The sequence below is a fragment of the Diabrotica virgifera genome, chromosome 4 (genome assembly GCF_917563875.1).
Source record: "Diabrotica virgifera virgifera chromosome 4, PGI_DIABVI_V3a".
Taxonomy (NCBI): domain Eukaryota; kingdom Metazoa; phylum Arthropoda; class Insecta; order Coleoptera; family Chrysomelidae; genus Diabrotica; species Diabrotica virgifera.
Genome location: NC_065446.1, coordinates 137,838,544 through 137,857,196, shown reverse-complemented (window position 1 = coordinate 137,857,196; position 18,653 = coordinate 137,838,544). Strand labels below are relative to the sequence as shown.

The window sequence follows — 18,653 nt, the reverse complement described above, 5'->3', positions numbered from 1 at the left end:
AGATTATACCCTTTCAGTTGTATAATTTTATGTACTCTGCTTAAGACATTTTGATTATACAAGCGAATCAATGAAATACCTATGGTTTCCTTTTATGAAGCCAAATTATTTAAATTTTTTGCGTAATGTATCTGTCATCTGTAAGAGTCCATGTTTCAGCACCATACCAAATTACGTACCTACGTCCTTTCTTTATTAATCGATACCAACGACAATCGAAAAGCTTTGCCGTTGTTGGCGACTGTCAATAGACAGAGCTTCTCTATCGACATGTCCTGTTTTAGATGTCTATCATCTATAGGACATGGTTTGTTATTTGGATGGTGGCACTGGATTCGTTGTATATCACTGATGGTATCGATATCGGTGGGGCGGATATTGTGCCCATATTTTTAGTTACATTATATAAAATACCTATGTGCATGTGATATAAAATACTTACTCTCATTTGTAAAAACATAAGAAGGTTTCTTAAAAGTGAGGGTACCAAAATTAACCGCTCAATCTGAAAAATAAATTGTATTAAAAACTGGTAGAATAAATATGTACAATTAATATTGAAATGGTTGCTGATGTGAGAACATAATATTATTTATGGGTCTACCCCAAAATCCCGACAGCCAAAATCCCGACAGCCACAATCCCTATGGCCAAAATCCCGACACGCCAGAATCCCGACAGACCAAAATCCCGACAGGCCAGAATCCCGACAGATTTGATAAGTTTCTTTGTAACATATAGGTACATTTATTTTTTGTTTTTTGTTTATGGCCATCTGTTTTTTATTTTTTTTTACTAAACAAAACTATTTTGTATTAAAATTATTAAACAAAGGTCGGAATTTTTACTTATGCGAGGATTGTTGCATGTCGGGATTTTGGCCTGTCGGGATTCTGGTGTGTCGGGATTTTGGCGTGTCGGGACTTTGACGTGTCGGTGTTTTGGTCGTCGGGATGTTGGCTGTCGGGATTTTGACTGTCGGGATTTTGGGCGGCACCGATTATTTATGTAGGGTAGGTAATAAGTCTACTACTCACAGTCTTGTTAGATTTTATGTATTTAAAATGTAGATGTAAAATTTGGGCGACCGGTTTCGGTGTTTAACATTTACACCATCATCAGGCCCTTAAGAAGATATCAGTATAGTATTAGCGAATTAGCCCTCTCCCTTCAGATATTATTTTTTATTAAAGGATTTTGTGACAATAACGAGATAACTAAAAAGTGTATACACAAAAATTTTAGTTATCTCGTTAATGTCACAAAAATTCTTTAATAAAAAATAATGTCTGAAGGGAGAGGGCTAATTCACTAATGCTATACTGATATCTTCTTAAGGGCCTAATGATGGTGTAAATGTTAAACACCGAAACCGGTTGTCCAAATTTTACATCTACATTAAAAAAAATAAAATCTAACAACACTGTGAGTAGTAGACTTATTACCTACCCTACATAAATAATGTACAATAAAGTTCAAATCCAGTGCTTTATAGCCACTCAGAATTTTGAAATTCTGATCAAATTCATAAGATCTACTGTAACCCTTGACGTACCCTATATTAAAATCACAATAAAGATGCACTAGAAATAAACAAACCAAGACATATTGAATGTTCCAAGGAGCACTCCCAAATCATAACTTACAACGTGTTACGGGTAAAGTTAGGTCAACGAGCAATTCTAGGATTACCCGATTAAAGTGCGAAGTACTCGCCAGGTTTTAGTAAAATAAATGAAAATATAAAGCTGCTGGAAATATCTGTAACTCCAAATGCCACAGCAGCATGTCTTGTTTTTAACAAATAGATTATAATTTTTATTACTGCAGTATTTAAAGGGTAAGCACAGAACAAGTAAGTCGCGGTGGAGGTGTAGGTCGCGCTGGATGCTACTAGTTAAGTCGCGGTCGATGTCGACAGCACATAGCAAGAAGGTCACCTGCGCTGTCAGTCGAGCTAGAACCACTATCAAGTGAAGTAGTTTAATGAAATTTGAATGACAAAAAGGTTGTGCTTTTGCGATGTTGTGTCAATCAAGTGATGATAGTGATGAAATGTCAGCTGTAACCAAATGGTGGATGATAGATAATATATCCAACAGACGGTTTTCAGTGCATCCAATAAATTTGAAAAAAAGCCGTTTATTAGGGGAATATCATCTTTTTCACGAACTGAAAAATGACCCGGACCGATTTTATTTGTATATGAGGATGACGCCTGAGACATTCTCGTACTTATTGGAAACAACTACTCCCTATTTGGATGGATCTATATCTCACCACAACTTTGATTTTTTTTTAAACAGAAATAAAGCTTTTTTTAACACTTTAAAAAAGTTGTAATGTGTTATCCCCAAGAATGCTTCATTATTTGGATATTTCACATTGAATTATTCTATTTGGAATTTTTCGAATATGAAGCTATTTTTCATTAGCTATAACTCTGCTTTTGCTAGGTATAGAGACCTAGTATATACACCGTTTTTTTCACTTTTTTTATAGGCTACAGTTTTGCTAAGAATATTTTTTGGACAAAATGCTTACGTTTTGAGTTATTTGCGAAAAACCGTAAAAAAACGTGGTTATTTTGTTAGAAAATTAACATATTCACTTGCAAATAACTCGAAAAGCATTGATTTGGTGAAAAAACTCTATAAAACAAAAGTTGTCTAAAATTAGTCAGTTTATTCATTTCGGGACTTATCTTGGACATATATTTTTTATAAAAGGTATATTTGTTAAAATCCCTATACAGGGCTACATCAAAGACAGAACTAGTTTTCGATCGGTTGATCGGAAGCAAGTGACAAACTTGCTTCCGTACAGCCATGATGTGAACTTGTCAGATAGAGCTCATTGGTACCTCGGGCGAAAAACATTGGATATTTTATTCATCCATGTTATAATGCACATCTTTTTCATATGTTCCGATGACGGATCAATTGTAAAGGGTTTTTACCCAGATATTTTTACTTTAGTGGTTAGCATGTAGATTCTAAAATTGCACTGATGATGATCGGTCAACCGATCGAAAACTAGTTCTGTCTTTGATGTAGCCCTGTATAGGGATTTTAATAAATATACCTTTTATAAAGGATTTTATGTTTTTGTAATGGTATACAGCTAACTACAGGAAATTTTTCCTAGTGGATATATTCTTTCACCCCCGAGATGGGGTGAAACCTATCCCCAGGACAAAAGCACACATCAGCACTATATCATCACTTTTTTTCTTTGACATGTTAGCTATCCTTATGCCAAATTTAATGTCAATCCAAACGGTTCTTTAAAATTTACAGCAAAAACCGTGAAAGAATGTACTATATTTTCATTTTTATCAATTACCTGTCATTCAATACAAGTTGAGTTACTATCTCCTTTCACTCCTTCGCAAGAACATGCCGGTTATGATGACGTCTGTGGGTCTTGTCCCACAATACGGAAGTTAGCTGCACAATTGCTATCAGATCCTCCTTCATATTTAACACTTTAAAAACTTACTGAATTTATATACTTCAGAAATTCAAAAATAAACTGAATACGAAAAAAGAATTATATAAAAAGTAGCAACTCAGGTAGCGCAGGTAATGACAACTTGGCCTCGAACGACATGTAGGGGAACATGGGTAACAATGAGACACGGGGAACAATGAGACACCTGTATTTCTGGCTACCTGTACGACTTTTTCGTCAATATTTTGGCATGCGCGGTTTAGCTTTTATGTAAGGATTACGAGGTTCCTGTTTGCACGCAAGCCACGTGTTTAGTTTGATTCTGATCGGCAGTGAGTGTTGATATTTGACCAATTCTTTTTTTTTTTAAGGTACGTATTTTTTCATTTTTAACGAAAACCACGTTTTCTTTCATTCTTTTGGCGAATGGATAATATGCAGGGCCTTATTATTTGATGAATAGAGATATTTTTCCATTGATTCGATTTAAGGTTAGGTGAAAATTAATTTTTTTTTGTTGTAAAGGTCGTTTGGGTAACAATGAGACATGTCTCGTTGTACCCCATATTGTAAATTATTTTTTATCTTCATTTTTAACTTATTTTTTAGGTTTTTTTTTGTGAAAAAAAAAATGCCGCGAAATCCTCCTAGGAAATTAGACAAAGGGAGCTTTTCAGAGGAATAGAAGTCTTGAATCTGGCTAAAGAAAATGGAGTTACGATTGTAACTTTTCCTCCACATTCAACGAACAAGTTGCAACCTCTGGATGTAGGAGTCTTCAAGCCATTTAGTTCGGCTTACAACGCCGCCGTAGATAGCTGGCTAATGCAGCATCCTGGAAAACCGGTATCCATATATGAGGTTGCAGCTTTTGTAGGAATAGCTTTTGAAAAAGCTTTAACTCCGCAGAATATTATATCTACATTTAACAAATGTGGTATATTTCCATACGATAAAGATATTTTTACAGAACTAGACTATTTACCATGTGCCGTTACAGACCGGCCATGTCCTGAATCTGAACCGTCAACCTCAAAAGAACATCATGTAAATGATGATGATACTGAACATGTGGCTGATATCCAAGCGTTTAGAAGCCCTGAACAAATTAAAGGATATCCCAAAGCCCAGGAGAGAAAATTAACAAGGAAAGAAAGAAAGAGAGGTAGGAGTATAATTCCCACCGATACCCCAGAAAAACCTGAGCTAGAGGAGAAATATAATAAGAGGCAAAATACGGTTCAAAAACAAAAAAAGGTCGCCGTCAAAAGGAAAATTCAAGAAAGTGACAATGAGGAAAATGAGGCAGATGAATGGCATTCTGATGCTTCATCTGACAATTTTATGTCTGAGTTAGATCCAACAGCATTCTAAGAGTTAGAAAGAAATCCTTGCTCTGGGGATTACGTTCTGGTAGAATTTTCTCCAGAGAACATTAAAGGCAAAAAGATATATTACATAGGAAAAATATTATCAGCAAATAGTAATAAAAGTGAATTCGGGCTAAGCTTTTTAAGGAAAAGCACAAAAGTCGATGGAAAACTTTATTTTCCAAATGTTCAGGATATTGCTACAGTTTCGAAAAAAGACATAAAAATGATTTTGCCTTGTCCTGTTAACTATGGCAAAACAAAACGACAAAACGCTTTTTACTCATTTGAAATTAAGTTTAATTTGAATATTCAGTAAAAATAATGTTTATGTTTTTCTTATATTACAATAAAGTTTAGTTTGTTTTTTTCTGGAATGAAGGAAAATTAATGTTTTTGTTTTTCTTATTTTATTATTATTTTGTTCAGTTCTAATATTCAGTAAAATGAATGTTTATCTAGGTTTTTCTTATAATATTGTTAGTTTTAGCTCATGCTGGTGTTTTATAATAAATAATTAAACATTTGCTGTAGTGTTTCAGTGTTTTCCTAATGTTTTGCATAAAAAATTGCACTTTTCAAATAGTGTCTTATTGTACCTCCGGTGTGGGTAACAATGAGACAAATGACATTTTGATAGCATATTTGTTGTATTTTCATTATTTATCATTTTTTGCATTATATTCTATTCAAAATTAGTTGGAGATACTTATAACATCGTGTAACACTCAAAAAATAAATATTATTTGCCTTAGCTTTTAAAATACTAAGCTCAGAAAAAAAAGTGTCTCATTGTTACCCGTGTTACCCCTACCTAAAACAAAGTGACTTTCAAAAGCATCTAAGCATCGATGTAAACCTCTTGGATGGCATCGCGCTAAACCTCCATCGCGACTTACCTGCTCTGTTCGCTTTACTCTGGGCTAATTAGCAAAATACAAGGAAAAGTTATTTACCAGCAATTTTATTGCTAGAATCGAATCTTATTATTGTATGTAATAATAATATAGGTATGCAAAGTCCGCAGATAGTGTGCTACTTTTTTATAAACAAAATGGCGCCCGAAAATCGTGTTTTTTTCAATTTTTGCTCTATAACTCCAAAGATTTTAACTTTACACCAAAAACACCCAAATAAAAATTCACCGCAATTAAATTATGCATAGAGACGTGTTTTTCCCGATTCACTTCGACGAAAAATTTTCCCGGAAAATGCGGGTTTTTCCAACAGAATCTTTAATTTTCAACTAAAATTTTAGATAAGTATTTGTTAATCAATAATTAAATAACTTGGTAATGTAAAAGCCTTTTTCATATAGATTATAATACCAGAAGCCGATGGAAATTGAATGAACAGTTTAGCAACAATTGAATTGTTAATTATAAATTTACTGTCGCTATAATAACGACAATAATTATGATGCATAAAAATAACTATGATTTTTTCATAAAAAGACACTATACCTATCTAATGTACTTTACAGAATTAAAATGGAACTATTTAGGCGGCCTCAGGAGTATTTTAAAATTATAAACAATTTTTTTTGTTATAAACAAATAGAATATCTAGGGAAATATTAAACTAAATTAAATTGTGAAAACGGTATTCGAAAAACAGCGGCAGGACGCTTCTTTTAAAAGAAAAACGTTTAATTATGACGATTGGTTTCTGAGAAACAACCGGTCAAAATTGACTGGAATTTACGGCAAAGATATAAACAATAGGATCATAATTTTCAAAGCATCACCTTTTTATTTTTATCCTCTATCTCCACACCAATTTTCATGTCTTTAAAATACTCTAACATATATTATTATAATAAAAACTATCGATAATACGTGTGAAAATTGCCAAAAATAGCAAAATTACAATCAAAAATTAGGTTGGAGAAAATGTAACCCTCAAAGATCAAAATCGGTATACGTTAAAAAAATGCATTTTCTCGGCTTCTCATGAAGCAATTTCCTTCATTCTTTTTTTGTTCCCTAATAACTCGAGTAGAGCCATCGAAGTAACTCATTATTAAATGTCAAACTTGCTTTTGTTTTGTTAAAATAGATTAATTTATTTAAAAGAACAGAAAACTACATATTTTTTCCAGTTGTAGGCTTTTTTTTAGACAAACTTACTACAAGTGTACCTTTTAAAGTTAAAAACATAAATATTCTCATTTGAAAGCTCTATAATTATTTAAACAATTTTTATTTAAACAAATTAAAATTTTGTGTTATAATAAATAAATTATTTCATTATAACAAAACAAAAGCAATTTTGACATTTAATAATACGTTAGTTCGATGGCTCTACTCGAGTTACTTGGGAACAAAAAAAGAATGAAGGAAATTGCTCCATGGGAAGCCGAGAAAATGCATTTTTTTAACGTATACCGATTTTGAACTTTGAGGGTTACATTTTATCCTTCCTAATTTTTGATTGGAATTTTGCTATTTTTGGCAATTTTCACACGTATTATCGATAGTTTTTATTATAATAATATATGTTATGAGCATTTTAAGGATATTAAAATTCTTCTGGAGAAAGAGGACAAAAATAAAAAAGTGAGGTTTGAAAATTATGATCCTATTGTTTATATCTTTGCCGTAAATTCCGGTCAACTTTGACGGGTTGTATCTCAGGAACTGCTCATCATAATTAAACGTTTTTTTTTCTAAAAGAAGCATCCTGCCGCTGTTTTTCGAATACCGTTTTTATAATTTAATTTAGTTTAATATTTCCCGAGATATTATATTTGTTTATAAGCCAAAAAATCCTTTATAATTTTAAAATATTCCTGAGGCCGCTTAAATAGTCCAATTTCAATTCTGTGAATTACATTAGATAGGTATAGTGTCTTTTTATGAAAAAATCATAGTTATTCTTATGCATCATAATTATTGTCGTTATTATAGCGACCGTAAATTTTTAATTAACAATTCAATTGTTGCTAAACTGTTCATTCAATTTTCATCGGGTTCTGGAATTATAATCTATACGAAAAGGGCTTTCACACTACCAAGTTATTTAATTATTGATTAACAATTACTTATCTAAAAGTTTAGTTGAAAATTAAAGATTTTGTTGGAAAAACCCGCTTTTTCCGGGGAAAGTTTTCGTCGAAATAAATCGGAAAAAACACGTCTCTATGCAGAATTTAATTGTGGTGAATTTTTATTTGAGTCTTTTTGGTGTAAAGTTAAAATCTTTGAAGTTATAGAGCAAAAATTGAAAAAACACGATTTTCGGGCGCCATTTTGTTTATAAAAAAAGTAGCACACTATATGCGGACTTTGCATACCTATATTATTAATACATACAATAATAAGATTCGATTCCAGCAATAAAATTTGCTGGTAAATAACTTTTCCCAAAAATGGCCTATTCTCCGATAATCAGCCCAGACTACTTCCATTCATTACAATATGTTTGTTTTACATGGATGTCGACATCGACCGCGACCGACAGCTACAGCTCCACCACGACTTACTTGTTCTGTGCTTACCCTTACTTTCCTTACTTTTGTAAAATGCGATTTTTCTTAAATTAAGATTAGTCTGGGCAGATTATCGGAGAATAGGCCATTTTTGGGAAAAGTTATTTACCAGCAATTTCATTGCTGGAATCGAATCTTATGATTGTAAATATTAATAATATAGGTATGCAAAGTCCGCAGATGGTGTGCTACTTTTTTATAAACAAAATGGCGCCCGAAAATCGTGTTTTTAAATTTTTGCTCTATAGCTCCAAAGAGTCTAACTTTACACCAAAAATACCCAAATAAAAATTCACCGTAATTAAATTCTGCATAGAGATGTGTTTTTTCCGATTTACTTAGACGAAAATTTTCCCCGGAAAATGCAGGTTTTTTCAACAAAATCTTTAATTTTCAACTAAGATTTTAGTTTATCAATAAATTGTTTATCAATAATTAAATAACTTGGTAATGTAAAAGCTCTTTTCATATAGACAATAATTCCAGAAGCCTATGGAAATTAAATAAACAGTTTAGCAACAATTTAATTGTTAATTAAAAATTTACGGTCGCTATAATAATTACAATAATTACGATACATAAGAATAACTATGATTTTTTTTTATAAAAAGACACTGTACGTATCTAATGTACTTTAAAGAATTAAAATTGGACTATTTGAGCGGCCTCAGAAATATTTTAAAGTTACAATTTAAAAGAGAAAATGTTTAATTGTAATGGATGGTTCCTGAGATACAACCAGTCAAAGTTGACCGGAATTTACAGCAAAGATATAAACAATAGGATCATAATTTTTCAACCATCACTTTTTTATTTTTGTCCTCTTTCTCCCCACCATTTTTCATATCTTTAAAATACTCATAACATATAATATTATAATAAAAACTATCGATATTACGAGTGAAAATTGCCAAAAATAGCAAAATTTCAATCAAAAATTAGGTTGGAGAAAATGTAATCTCAAAGTTCAAAATCGGTATACGTTAAAAAAATGCATTTTCTCGGCTTCCCATGGAGAAAATTTCTTCATTCTTTTTTTTGTTTCCAAGTGACTCGAGTAGAGCCATATAATTAACGCATTATTAACACTAGAAAGTCTGACTTAGCATACCTACCTAGAAAGCCAGAAGGGATCATTTTGACCCCAAGTTCTTAAATCAATAAAAACCCGTTTTAAAGAATTTACTATTTTATTTTAGAATAAACAAAAAATAAAAATAAACAGTTTAAGGAAATTATATAAACTATATAAGGAAATGAAGAAAATTTCTCTTTGGGAGCCGAGAAAATGCATTTTTTTAACGTTTACCGATTTTGAACTTTGAGATTACATTTTCTCCAACCTAATTTTTGATTGAAATTTTGCTATTTTTGGCAATTTTTACTCGTAATATCGATAGTTTTTATTATAATAATATATGTTATGAGTATTTTAAAGATATGAAAATTGGTGTGGAGGAAGAAGACAAAACTAAAAAGGTGATGATTTGAAAATTATGATCCTATTGTTTATATCTTTGCCGTATATGCCGGTCAACTTTGACCGGTTGTATCTCAGGAACCACTTATCACAATTAAACGTCCTTTCTTTTAAAAGAAGCGACCTGCCGCTTTTTTCCAATAGCGTTTTCACGGTTTAATTTAATTGAATATTTTCCGAAATATTCTAATTGTTTTTAAGCCAAAAAATTGTTTATAATTTTAAAATGTTCCTGAGGCCGCTTAAATAGTCCAATGTAAATTCCGTAAAGTACATTAGATAGGTACAGTGTCTTTTTATACAAAAATCAATCATAGTTATTCTTATGTATCGTAATTATTGTGGTTATGATAGCGACCGTAAATTTTTAATTAACAATTTAATTGTTGCTAAATTGTTAATTCAGTTTCTATGGGCTTCTGGAATTATTATCTATACGAAAAGAGCTTTTATATTACCGAGTTATTTAATTATTGATAAACAATTACTTGTCTAAAATTTTAGTTGAAAACTAAAGATTTTGTTGAAAAAACCCGCATTTTACGGGGAAAATTTTTGTCGAAGTAAATCGGGAACACGTCTCTATACAGATTTTAGGTGGATTTTGGGATTTATATTTTTATTTGGGTGTTTTTGGTGTAAATTTAGACTCTTTGGAGCTATATAGCAAAAATTGGAAAAAACACGATTTTCGGGCGCCATTTTGTTTATAAAAAAGAAGCACACTATCTGCGGACTTTGCATACCTATATTATTAATATATACTATCATAAGATTCGATTCCAGCTATAAAATTGCTGGTAAATAACTTTTCCTTGTATTTTGCTAATTAGCCCAGAGTAGATATTTTTCAAACAGTTACGGCCGTATCATTACTAATATACCCAATTAAGCATTAGACCAAGAGGCAGCAGGGAAAATGTGTTTTACTCGAATAAAGGCCGAAATTTGAACTATTTAAATTATATTTTGGACTTAATATCGGGTACTACCAATACCTCGTGAGTACTTCGCACTTTACCCGGGTAATTCTAGAATTACCTACCCGTTTACCTAACTTTACCCGTAACTTATATACATTGTAAATTCCAAATCATGATTTACACAATTTATACATTGTAAATAATGATTCGGGAGTGCTGCTCGTAACATTTAAAGTGTATTGGTTTGTTTATTTCTAGTGCATCTTTATTGTGAATTTAGTCTAGATATTTTCGATTATAGACAATTTCTATCATAAATAAGAAAGAACATTTTTGTTTTTCAATTATAATACTGGAAAACAAAAATATTTTTGGTAAAATCCATCTAGGCAGGTTTAAGTTGCTTTTGTTACGTTTATAACATACATAGAGTTATTTACCAGGAATGTAATATAACTCAAAACCTAGATCATTCAAAATTAAATAAACGAATCGATAGTTTCATTTATGGTATAGGTGTATGTGCTGAAGCTGTGATTAACTTTAAGAACGAAATTACTTAAATAAATTATATTTTACGTTCATTCCCAATAAAAGCTCGATATCATGCCAATTGGTGGGAGTGTCGTGTCGTCGTCTTCGATATGACCAAGGCTTTTGACAGAGTGCGATTACAGGACGTGTTAGAAATAATGGAAGAAAAATGGCTAAACCACAGGCTAATTAAACTAGTATAAGATATTAACAAACAATGTAACTCAAAAATAAGAGTAGGACATTTGACAACAGAAGACATAGTTATAAACACAGGAATCCGTCAAGGCGATTCACTGAATCCTTTCATATTTAATTAATAATGGACAAACTAATAGAAAACCTTTCCAGAACAGCTGGCTTTAAGATGGGTAATGCATTCTTTAGAGTCGTTTGCTATGCTGACGATGCTATGCTTATCGTCGATTCTGAAGACAATCTCTAAAGGGTACTTCATGCATTCAGTACTAAAGCTGAAGAACTAAATATGCTCATCAACACCGAGAAGACTAAGTGCCGAATAATTTCCAAAAAAGAAAGAACCGATAAGGTGCAAATTGAAAATTGACTCCAATATTGTGGAACACGTGAATCAATTCAAATATCTTGGTGCGGAAATAAGAAGCTGTGGAAATCTCTCAAAACAGCTCAGAGAACAAATAATGAAAGCAGCTAGAATCTCGGGATGCCTGAAAGAAGTCGTATGGAAGAACAAATATCTAAATACTGAAAGCAAAGTCAAAATATAAAAAAACAACAATAAAACCTATTATAACATAGGCGGCAGAAACAAGACCAGACACATATAGAACGTTACAAATGATGAGAACAGTTGAAATGAAAACACTAAGAAGTATACAAGGCCAAACTCTAAGTGATAGAATAAGAAGTGAAAACATCAGACAATACTGTGGAATACAGGAGATAAGAAGGTGGGTCAGACGGAGACGAAGATGTTGGAACAAACATATATAGAGAATGGAGGACAGCAGACTAGTTAAAAGCGCAAAAACGAATAACCCAGTAGGTAAAAGACCACAGGGTAGACCACCAAAACGATGACTAGAATGCTGGACCTCATCGTCCGGGGAAGACTTGGTAGCAATGAACAGACAGTAGCCTATTAGCATAATCGATCATGCCAGAAAAAACAAGAAGAAGAAGAGAAAGAAATCGTCTCGTCGCAGTTTATCATTGGCTAGAAATTAATTTCTAGATATTATATATTAGGTAAATTAGAATATTATTCGAGTAGGCACACCTCCCCTGATAGTTATCCCGTTTCAGCGTCTTCAAGTCGTTTCATTTTAACAATTTTATAATGTACCTTTCATATTAAATCCAACCGCTCTTTTGTTCTGGGGCTCTATAGCAAGTAAAGTAAGTTCACTGGGGATGGACTAATAGATCCGAAAACGTTTGAGCACTTATGTAATCGATTTAGATTTTTAAAATTTTAATTCTTAATTAAAATTAGACCAATTAAAAAGAAGTTTGGTAAGTCGATGTTAAAAGTTATTAATTCATAAGCTATATAGCCAACCCCCTGGAATTATCCCGTTTTAATTTTTTTACGTTTTATATTTTTAATAGTTTATAATATAACATAAATAAATACCTATATTAAGATACGGTTGATTGCTAGAATATATACAGAGTGGGCCAAAGAAAGGGTTCATCTCGATATTTGGCATTATTTTGGATTTTAAAGAAATAAAAAAACAGGTCAATTTTTTATCTAAGGGGTACATATTTTTATGGTACATACATCTCTCCTTTGCCAACCTTCTCCCTTTTAGTTCCCCACCCCTTATTTTTAAATAGAGAATAGGGATTGTGAGCTAGCTCATTTGATAAGTTATTCAATTCTCTATTCAGTAATTTATTTATTTATTTATTTATTAACCATACAGACTAAATGTCTCATTACATGGCTAAAAAAAAATATACATTTACAATTCTATAGTTTTAAATAGATGACTTTCTAAGTTATATAAAAATTATACAAATTATCTCATTATCACTTCCAGCATTGTAGAGGCTTGAATATTTTTTACATAGAGGTGTTTAAAATTTGACTTAGTATCAATTTATAAAACTTTGTCCGATTCAAGGACCAATCTACATCAATTAAACTGTTAAAATTGTTTAATAACTTAAGTGCATTGGCAAGGGGAGATCTTGTTGCAACAAGATTGTAAGGTATATTGAACATTAATGAAGATCGTGTCCGACGAGGAGCAATATTGAATGGAATGAGTGAAAGTAAATATGGGCTGTTAATCTTATTGTTAATTATATTGTATATAAACATAATTACCATTAAGTCCCTTCTTTGTCCTAGAGACAATATTTTAAACTCGTTTCTTAAGTGAGCCGACCTAACAGAATTATAATCAGGGCATTTTTTGTGTTTTTTAAAATACAAATACCGAAGAACTTTATTTTGTACCTTTTCTAATTCTTTAAGCGTTGACATATACTCACAAAACCATATTACGCTTGCAAATTCCAATTTAGGTCGCACTAAAGTAAAATAGAGAAATTTTATTGTATTAATATTTGTAAATGCCATTGTCTGTCTTCTAATAAATCCAAACAATTTGTTTGCCGCTGAGATCGACTGATTTATATGTTTCCCAAACGAAAAAACTTGATTGTATGTTACTCCCAAGTCTTTTACTTCAGTAACCCTAGCCAATCTCTCACCTCCCATCTCATAATCAAAAATAACTGGTTCCTGTAACCGAGTTATCGTCATAACTTTGCATTTATTAATATTAAACTCTAACTTATTAACTATACTCCATTCGTAAATACTATCAATATCTCTCTGTAACTTAATACAATCACGTACTGACTGAATAATTTTGTACATTTTTAAATCATCTGCAAATAAAAGACACTCAGTATATTTACAAATAGAAGGAAGGTCGTTAATGAATATAATAAAGAGAAGAGGTCCTAAATTTGAACCCTGAGGAACTCCGGAATTGGCGTAAAACTTTCCTGATACATTACCTTTGTGTCGAACTATAAAACGTCTGTTTTCCAGATAACTTTTGATGAGTTTAATAAAATTATTAGACAAGCCATAAGTACTTAACTTTTTTAGTAACACATCATGATTAACGCGGTCAAAAGCTTTTCTAAAATCCGTGTATATCGTATCAAGTTGCAATTTAGTGCTTAATGTGTCAGCAACCTGATCTGCAAAAATAAATAAATTTGTATTTACTGACTTGTTTAGCACAAAACCGTGCTGTTGAGACATTATGTACTTTTCTATATATGAATATAACTTGTTATGTATAATTTGTTCAAAAAGTTTGGCGGGAGCACACATTATTGCTATAGGTCTGTAGTTTTCAATGTTTTGTAATGTTCCAGATTTATGTATTGGTGTAGTAACTGCAGTTTTCCAAATTGTAGGAAAGACTTTAGAATTAACTATGCTATTAAAAATATGTACCATCGGTTCAATCAACCACTCACTACAACCTTTTAATATATAAGGTGGAATACCGTCAGTACCCGCAGCTTTCTTTGGCTTTAATTTTTTTACAGCTTCTTTAAAATCATTGTAATCTATTGATTCAATTGCGAAAAAATCATTATGCAAGTAAGAACTATTACCAAAATCTAAATTATAAGTCGCTTTATCTGAGTTGTATGTAGATGCAAAAAACTTAGCAAATACTTCAGCTGTATTTTCACCATCAACATTCTGACCTAAGTAAACAAAATTTCCAGCATGAGTACAATTGGATTTTTTGTTTTTAATATAGTTCCAAAAATAATTTATATTACCCTCCACATTTTTTTTTTTTTTTATTGAAAATTTACCGCATCCACCAAGAGGTGATTAGCGGGAATACAGTGTAGGAGTACAGTTCCAATAACTTACAATCTATAATATAATTCTATGAGTTTTAAATAATTATCGATATTATTATCTATAATTACAGTATGTATCTTAAATTAAGAATAAAGTGTAGGTATAACTTCCAGTAATTTAGATTCTATAATATAGCCCTATACATTTTAAATAGTTTGCGATATTGTCATAGTAACCATCTGTGCCTAAAAGTTTGTTGATGTTGTTAGGAATATTGAATCTAATTCGTTCATTTGCAAAAAGTGGACAGTCAATTAAAAAATGTTTTACATTATTTATTTCGTCACAAATTTCACATTTAGGGGGATCGTCTCTTGTAAACAGGTGAGAGTGCGTGTATCTTGTGTGACCTATACGCAGGCGTGTGATAACAATTTGAAGTTTTCGGGCTCGTATTCTCGATAGCCGCGGGTAAACATTATCCTTGATTGTTCTTAAAGATGTCTGTGAATATTTCCATTCTTGGTTCCATTTACACGTGATTAGATTTCTCAAGTACGATTTTATGTCACTCGCAAGATTTCGACACTCCGTTACCTCTGTTTCGACACTTTCCGACACTTTACGGGCGCACTGATCTGCTGCTTCGTTTCCATCGATACCAATATGAGATGGGATCCATATGAAGGTAATGCGTCTGGAATTTTCTTGAGCCTCTTCTAGTTCAGATTTTACCATTTTCTCTAGGGGGTTTTTAGGATACACATGATTTAAAGTTTGTAAAGCACCGAGTGAATCACTTAGGATCAAGCATTTTGGTATTTTGTTTTTGTTGACATGTTCAAGGGCTTTGAGTATTGCATAAAGTTCAGCAGAAAAAATACTGAAATATTTGGGAAGTCTACTGTCATTTCTAAAACAATTGAACTGCTTAGAATTGTAACTTGTGTTTGGACTAAGGTTAGTTTCTTGTAGGCAAATTATTTCTGGACAGTATTCTGATTGGATGATTTGAAGCATGGGTAAACGATGGAACAGTCCATCAATATTCCACTGTAATATAGAGTTGAAAATTAGGCATCGGAGGAAGATAATTCACTGTCAGTGATATCTTTACCTAGATAGTGATTCAATTTATTTTTAAGTCGGGTGAAGCGATGTTTCGTAGTTTTGTCTGATAGGTATGGGTAAGATATGGTTAATAGGTTTATTAAACCGGGGAGATCGGTTGTGTATTCCTGGATAATTTCTATAGGTGAATTGTTACCTTGGGTATTTTCAATTAGCATTATTAGCTGATCATAGTTTAATGGGAGTGTTGTGGAATTTTTATTCATGAAAAATTTAAGTGCGTCAGGAGTAGGTGCTGTGCGTTTAGGTTTTTTGGGCTTTTGGATGTTGGTTTGACGTGGTGTTTGAGGGAGAGCAAACGTTGGATTATTAGTATTCAGATTTTCGATGGGAGGGGATAACGTTCCGTCAATACTTCTTTTCACAGATGTACTGGATGATTCTCCTATGATTCCGAGTGAAGCTTGTTGATCCATTACTTCAGAGGTTTTTTCACATGGATTTTTAGTGGGAGTGTTCTCTTCGGTGGGAATTATTTTGCTCGCTTCAGAAGTTGGCAGTAGGGTTTGAGGAGTAGAAGAAATTGAAGAAGGTTTTTGAATATTTATGTTGTTTGGATCACCGTCTTCAGCTTGATGTGATTCAGTATGGGAGAAAAGTTGTGTGTTCTGTTGCTGTGGCGTAGATTCGGTGGTAGTGGTTAGGTCATAAGAGATAGTAGAGTTTTGAGATAACACATTGTCTGTCTCAAGTTGTGTATGCTGTTGCTGTGGCGTTGATTCGGTAGTGGGAGTTGGGTCATGAGAAAGAGTAGAATTTTGTGATAACACATTGTCAGATGAAGTATTGGGGCAATTTGACGCAACGTGTCCAGCCTGTTTGCATACGAAACATTCCATCTTGTCCGTTGAAAGAAAAATTCTATTATCATTGCCTTCAAATGAAATTAATAAGGAGGTGTGAAGCTCGAAATTATCAGAGGGTGAAAAGACATACACTTGGCGGCGGAAACTGAGGATGTGGGAATATTCATCACCTGGAATTCCTGCTCTAAGGAAAGACACTGGGGAGGCTATTTGAAGACCAAGACTCTTGATTGCATTTTCTGCAAGTTGGTGGGGAATATAAGGAGAGATATTCGAGATTAATATTCTTTTTGTCGGGGAGACAAGTTTCCTAATACTTAAAATTAGGGATCCGATTTGGATAGTTGGGTGGGACTTCAGAAGTTGATCAACGAGATTTGGGTTGGCTAGATATATGCAGATTCTATTATTTGAGATTCTGGAAGCAAAGGAAATATTTTTTGGTCCGATGACATCACCAATAGCTTTAACGTAATCTAGAAGTTTAAGGTTTTCTTCTGCGTGAAGGACTATGGCTTGCTCTTTTCTGGGTAGGGATGGTGGTTTCGGCGAAGATTTTGCAGCGTTTACGTACGACATTGATGTAGTAGCTTGAGTATTTGTAGCACTTTGAAGGGCCATGGTTGAGGTAGAAACTGTAGGATTACTGTGTATGTTTGTACTTGTCATGCAGATACAGACAATAGCTTCGTGTTATATTTTTTCTTTAAATGGTTCTGGTATCAGAATTGCATTCAAAGCCATTATGCTGGATGGTCAGCAAGAACCAGCAAACTGGTGAAACCAGCCGCTGGTATGCACTTTTTATAAATTAAATACAATTTATAATGGTTTAATAATATAAAGAAAGCAATACGTACAAATTTTGTCCAGAAATCACTTTTTAAAATACACTATTAAATCGAAATCAAATACACTAATTACTACTGATAAGGTAAACTAGATTTTAATTATACTTGGCACAGGTCTTACTCGTATGAATGCTAGGACAAGACTCCCCTCCACATTTTGTTGCACTTCTTTTAAATATTTATTCTCTTCTATTTTTATTAAGTATTTTAATGCACGTCTGCTTTCCTTGTATTTTTCTAAATAGTAATTTGAGATGTTCTGTAATTTTCTGAATTTATTTTTATTTTTAATTAAATCTTTTATTTCTTGTGTATACCAACTAGGAAATAATTTGGAATTATTGAATGTTTTAAATTTTGGTATACAATTCTGTATAATTTTATTCCATATTTCATAAAAAGTTTCTAAAGCTAAGTCTACATTTGTTTCATTTTTTACTGCGTCCCAATTTGTATTTCGGACATTATTAACCAAAAGTTCAAAATTTGCTTTTTTATAATTATATTCATTGGACAAATTTACTTCAAATTTTTGCTTATTACTTTTATTGTAGACTATATTAAAATTAAGAGTAGGGTGATAATGATCTTCCTTCACAAATGGCGTTAAGTCTTGTGTTACTACATATTTTGATGAATGATTTTCAGAGCATATTATCAAGTCAAGTGTTTTACCTTAAAAATTTGTAATGTTATTAAAAAGCTTAAATGAATTAAAATCTAAAAATGATTGCAAAATATTTAATTTAGTATTAGAAACATTGATCTCACTCACGT

At 32.2% G+C, this 18,653-nt stretch overlaps 1 protein-coding gene across 1 annotated transcript in view; it reads right to left on the bottom strand.

The window, feature by feature from the left end:
• The window catches only part of LOC114333250 (zwittermicin A synthase ZmaJ), a 230,332-nt gene that overhangs the window by 87,646 nt on the left and 124,033 nt on the right, over positions 1-18,653 (bottom strand). The window contains exon 6 of the mRNA XM_028283114.2: positions 443-505. Within this exon, the coding sequence (XP_028138915.1) occupies positions 443-505 (63 nt within the window). The remainder of the gene's footprint in view (positions 1-442; positions 506-18,653) is intronic.